Raw genomic sequence first — 5,451 nt, 5'->3', positions numbered from 1 at the left:
AAACGTGGTCAATGTTTTACATTCTAAAGATCAATTACATATCTTGTAACTCGACCGACGTCCAAAATAACATGTATCTGAAAAATTGGGTGTTACACCGTTTCGAGTGGAATAGTCTCTAAAAATTAAAATATCCAGTGACAGTTTCCAAGGGTAGCGGTATTAGGTTTCGTGTGGGGTCGAAGAAGCTCAAGACGAAATTGGCGAGTAAGAAAAATTCTTTGTGTTTGCAGAATTCCATAGAGGATATAGCTTTTGGTGAGGATTTACAAGCGCTTTTTAATGGTGATCCAAAGGATATTGAAGAGCCCTCGGTTCTGGTTGTTTTAGATGACATTGGTTCGTTTTCGAGCAAGTTTACCAATTTTTTCTAATCGGCCATGAAAGGGTATGAAGGCTTACTGGTTGAAGACAAGCTAATAACTTCTAGGATGGTCCTCAAACCTAAGAATGCTAAGGGTAAAAAAGTCCACGGTGAAGAGTTAAGGAATTTTTACGTTGAGTGTTTGTGAGGTTCTCGTTTAATTTTGTCTTCTTTGGTTGCGAATTGTTTCGGTGTTTAATTGTTTGGTACTTTGTGCTTATCGTTTTTTGAGTTTCATGGTTGATTTTCTACTTTATGCTTAGTGTGTTTGTGTTGTGGTCTTTGTATTATGTTGTCCCTACGGTTGTGTTGTTTGTGTTTGTTAATAAAGTTTCTAGTTTTTTCGACAAGAAAAATACATACCGGATACTCTCTCTATATATTTTTTTGTTTTTTAATATTTACTCTTTAAATCTTTAGTTACAAAACTCAAAAAAGAAAAAGAAAACTAAAAAAGTGAAACGTCGTATATTATTTTCTCTGGCGCAGAAAGTGCATCAAAAGTACCATTGGCAGTTTTCTTATTCTTCTTCCGTCATCTTCCCCTCTTTTTAATTTCTCCATAAATCATTTTTCGTTGTCCAACTTCATTTCAAATATCACTACTCACTATACATACACACATATATGTCTATCGGAACTATTATTTTTATTCTAAATTGAACCAAATTCACTCCATCTAATTATCACATGGACAAATGTGAACAAACAGTTGTGAAAAGCTTCCAATTCTTTGAAGATGAAATGCAAAGTTTGATGTCAGTTATCGTTCCACCGACGGAAACTGGTAATTCATTCACGGCTCTTCTAGAACTTTCGGCGAATCAAGCCGTTCAGCTGTTACACTCACATGAAGAACCCGCACCGACTGTTTTCCCAATTTCGAGCCCTAGCAACTCTAATTTAGCGAAATCGGTGTTTTCTGATACAGAAGCTGACAATTCGTTAGTTAATTCGAGACCTAATGACTTTAATTTAGTAAAATCAGTGTTTTCCGCTACGGAAACGGACAATTCATTGGATAATTCGTGCCCTAGAAACTTCAATTTGGTGAAACAAGAGCCGGTTGACTCGGATTCGTTGCAGAATTCATCACCGAGGAATGTAAGTCCGGTGATTTCGAAATTAACGAAGCGGAAGGAGCGAGAGAAGAAGGTTTGCGTTAATATGTGAAATGTATAACGTTTTTAATTGTTTTATGTTTTAATTTTGAGTAATTGAGGTAGAAGTTTGTGAAAACATTAGGTTAAATCGTCGGCGAAGAAGTGTAAAAGCGTTGCGAATGAAAATGACGGTGAGAAGCTGCCGTACGTTCATGTTCGTGCACGGCGAGGTCAAGCAACTGATAGCCATAGCTTAGCTGAAAGAGTAACTATTAGTGTCTTTTGATTACTGTAATGTGTGGTTAAAATTAATGATGTTTTAAACAGTATTACTGATTAGTGTGTAATTGATTTGAATTTGGTAGGCAAGAAGAGAGAAGATTAATGCTAAGATGAAGCTTCTTAAAGAGCTGGTTCCTGGTTGTAATAAGGTTAGATGTATTCAAGTTAGGTACTGGCGTTGCTTACTTGTATAGTACAAATGGATAATGCATTTTACATCGTTAAATTGGTTTACATTGCTGTTAATCTGATTAGTATTAGGTTTCCCTTTCATTGTATAAGGATATAGTGTCTAGACTTGCTTTCTATTATGAAATGGTTGAATATATGATATATGATGATTTCTTGTGATTGTATGTATAAAAACTTAAGTCCCTAACGTCTTAACTTGATCTACACAACTTGTGTCGAAATTAATAAGCTTCCTGAATGTATTTGAGATAGCTTGCTGCCCTTGCATTGGGTCTTTGTAGAATATTGAGTTTCTCCTTCCCTTGCATAGTAGAATAGGGGCTTGTTTTTTATTTTACTAATTGGCTTGATTTCACCTCTTGTTAATCATTAACATTCATCTTAACTTTTTGATGGTTGAAATACTTTAATTAATCAGAATATATTTTAATCAATGAGTGGTCATGATCTTTAGAAGATTTAGTCAAAAGGGCAAATATTTATTCAGTATTCAGTCTACTAATTGTCACAATGAGAGATGGCAGCTTCAACCTATTTGATTAAGAATGGGTGATTTATAATGTATACAATCTCCGAAGAGTATTTTAATGTATACAACCTCATACAGTAAATTTTCAGATAAAAAGATTATTATTGTAATGGTATTGTTCTTATATAACATCGAACTGTTCATTATCTACTAACGATTTTAAAAAGCATGGCATAAGTATTTTCGGATCAGGTTGACCCGTTTCACATACTAATTTTTACTCATTTCAACTCGTTACTCAACTCGTCCAATCAGTCCATCTTATCGCCACCCCATCCATAATATTGAAAAGCTTTTTCTTGGCATGTCAACATTAAAAATATTGAACTACATTTTATTCTTGCAGATTTCAGGTACAGCAATGGTGCTTGACGAAATTATTAATCATGTACAATCCCTGCAACGGCAAGTGGAGGTCAGTTTCATCATTTTCACAGTATATATACCAACTATCAAAGTTATGAGGCGTCTTATTTGGAAGACATTTAGCAAACTTTTTTTTTTTTTTTTTACTTCAACTACAAGACTTATCTTGTTTTATGAAAGTTTGGTTAGTTATAGACATATGAGGAAGTGTCAAAATCTGTTTCAAAACTGTTTTGTGCCATTTCTTGACGGTAGTTGCCAATATGTTTACTCGACAATTATAGAACCATTCTTGCAATGCCTTTAACTGATCCTACATCATCTATTTTTGCTGCAGTTTTTATCAATGAAACTGGCTGCCGTGCACCCTAGCGTCGATATCAACCTAGACAACATTTTTTCTTCAGAGGTAATGTTTTACGGTCCTTTTGCCTATTAATATGTAATTTTACATGCTATGTTATTATATTTAATGACACTTTCCATTTAATTATATGAACTGGGAGATGAAATTAATGGAACTTGTGTCCTTCAACCCTAAATCTTCATCATTTGAAAATATTTCACAAGTACGAGCTCGATAATGATATGGGATTTGGAAATTGGACCCAATTGTCAATTATTTTCACTTTGATCGAAGAATTTCAACAATGGTTCAGTAAACTCTGCAGAGTTACTCTTGTGGGACTGGACATTCAAGCCACTGGTTCAATTGGGTACCATAGAATTAGAATTAATTGTTGCATATAAGGAAGTCATTAATGTGGTATCTTTAAGGTTGTTGGGCCCATTATTTAGGTGGCCAGACTAGGACTGTATGCAACGAGGGTGACAATTTTGTCCCGACTCCACTATTTTGAATTAATATCTCTGACCCTTTTCAAATATTGCAGAGTGGGTCACTTATGGACTGCAGCAGCTTCTCTGGCATGGTATCACAATCGTTGAACCAACAGCTATGGCAGACTGATGGGTTACCTTCCCAGTCACTATGGGGTGTTGAAGACATAAACCCTAATTTCATCACACCCGAAAACTCGCTTTTAAGTTATGACTCGTCGGGGAATTCAGGTAAGGCCCATATAGTTAAAGGTTTGGCTGGGCGTTTTGGAACTGATAACGATTTGTATGACTTAACGTTGTAATAATCTCGTTTTAATAGTGGATATTTTTCGTTTTTAATATCTGGGTGGCGTTGATTTCAATTGTTTTTATCTCTTGCAGCCTCTTTGCATATGAACCAGCTGAAAATGGAACTATGAAGATTGGATTTCAGTTAAGTTGTATATATGGGACGATAATAATCGATAGAACAGTAAGTTAGAGAGATGCAGAAGCTTAATATCGAATCATATAAGTAGGTTTACAAATCCAGATTTGATTGATGAAATAAAATGGTATTATATTATATATATATAAGGACCTAGGGAGGACTTTTGATTGGAAAAAGCTCATAGAACTATGTGTTTTTTCATTTAAATAAAAATCTAGACTAGAAATTAATGATAAAATGCCAAAAATACTCCTGCGTGTAAATATATTCTTCATGTTCTCTGCATATTTAAGTTCTCCATACATCGTTTCCCTATATAATTATATATAACTGGACTCTAGCATCATTTATGAAGATCAGTCAGCCTTTTGTCTCCTTCATTGATGGTGGAAATGACCATGGATCGGATTGTCATATCTATTAACTAAAGTTTTATCTAGATTCATTTAATTTTAATTCATCAATCCATATACATATTTGATGGATTATTCGAGTTAATGGATATCAATTGATGATTCACTTTAGATATTTTTTCAACTTAATACTATCAAAATGCATAGTTTGTTATAAATATAAATCTTAACGTATAGAACCTACATTCTCTAAACAATCTAATTGACTAGTGTGTCATAACTTTTGTGCATATATATATATATATATATATATATATATATATATGTATGTATATGTATATATAGGGGCAGGATCAATGGGAAAGTAACCAATCGGGGGGAAGCAAATTTTTTTTTTCCGTTTTTTTTGAAATTTTTTTTTTCCGGCATCAAGATCACACGAAAATATGAACATTTAGAAGAGACACTTCGTGATGAATGTTATTATTTAGGCGGAAAAACGATCGACAAAAATTACATTCAAGATAATATTGTTCGTGAAGAATATGAAGGTTTTTTTTCATGTTTTGTGAAGTAAAATTTAGCCCGATTTAGAGTTTAGGGTTTAGGGTTTAGGGTTTAGGGTTTGGTGTTTTGGGTTTATGGACCGTTCGTGTTAAAAACTCAATCTAAATCCTAAATCTAAACTCTAAATCTAAACCCTAAACCCTAAATTTCTAAACCCTAATATCTAAACCCTATAAACCCTAATATCTAAACCCTAATTTCTAAACTCCAATAGCTAAAACCTCAAAATACGCTCGAAAAACACGATAATTGTTATATATTACTTTTTCGAGCGTTTTTTCGCCAAAATAAAAACATTTATCACAAAGTGTCTCTACTAAATGTTCATATTTTCATCTCATCTATAATGTTCGTGAACAAAGTTTTTTCAAAAAACGAAAAAAAAAAGTTTTTGCTTCCCCCCGCTTCCCCCCGAATGGTTA

General features: G+C 33.7%; 1 protein-coding gene across 1 annotated transcript; it reads left to right on the top strand.

The window, feature by feature from the left end:
• Positions 1-1,000: 1,000 nt before the first annotated feature.
• On the top strand, positions 1,001-4,386 carry LOC139843501 (transcription factor bHLH48-like). Its single transcript, XM_071833600.1, has 7 exons — positions 1,001-1,519; positions 1,610-1,732; positions 1,833-1,898; positions 2,817-2,885; positions 3,174-3,245; positions 3,730-3,907; positions 4,061-4,386. The coding sequence occupies exons 1-7, from the start codon at positions 1,055-1,057 to the stop codon at positions 4,096-4,098; spliced, it is 1,011 nt and encodes a 336-aa protein (XP_071689701.1). The 5' UTR covers positions 1,001-1,054; the 3' UTR covers positions 4,099-4,386.
• The last annotated feature ends 1,065 nt before the right edge of the window (positions 4,387-5,451 follow it).

Source organism: Rutidosis leptorrhynchoides, chromosome 4, assembly GCF_046630445.1.
Source record: "Rutidosis leptorrhynchoides isolate AG116_Rl617_1_P2 chromosome 4, CSIRO_AGI_Rlap_v1, whole genome shotgun sequence".
NCBI classification, from domain to species: Eukaryota; Viridiplantae; Streptophyta; class Magnoliopsida; order Asterales; family Asteraceae; genus Rutidosis; species Rutidosis leptorrhynchoides.
Note: the sequence above shows the minus strand (reverse complement) of the source record. Positions and strands in the feature narration are given on the sequence as shown.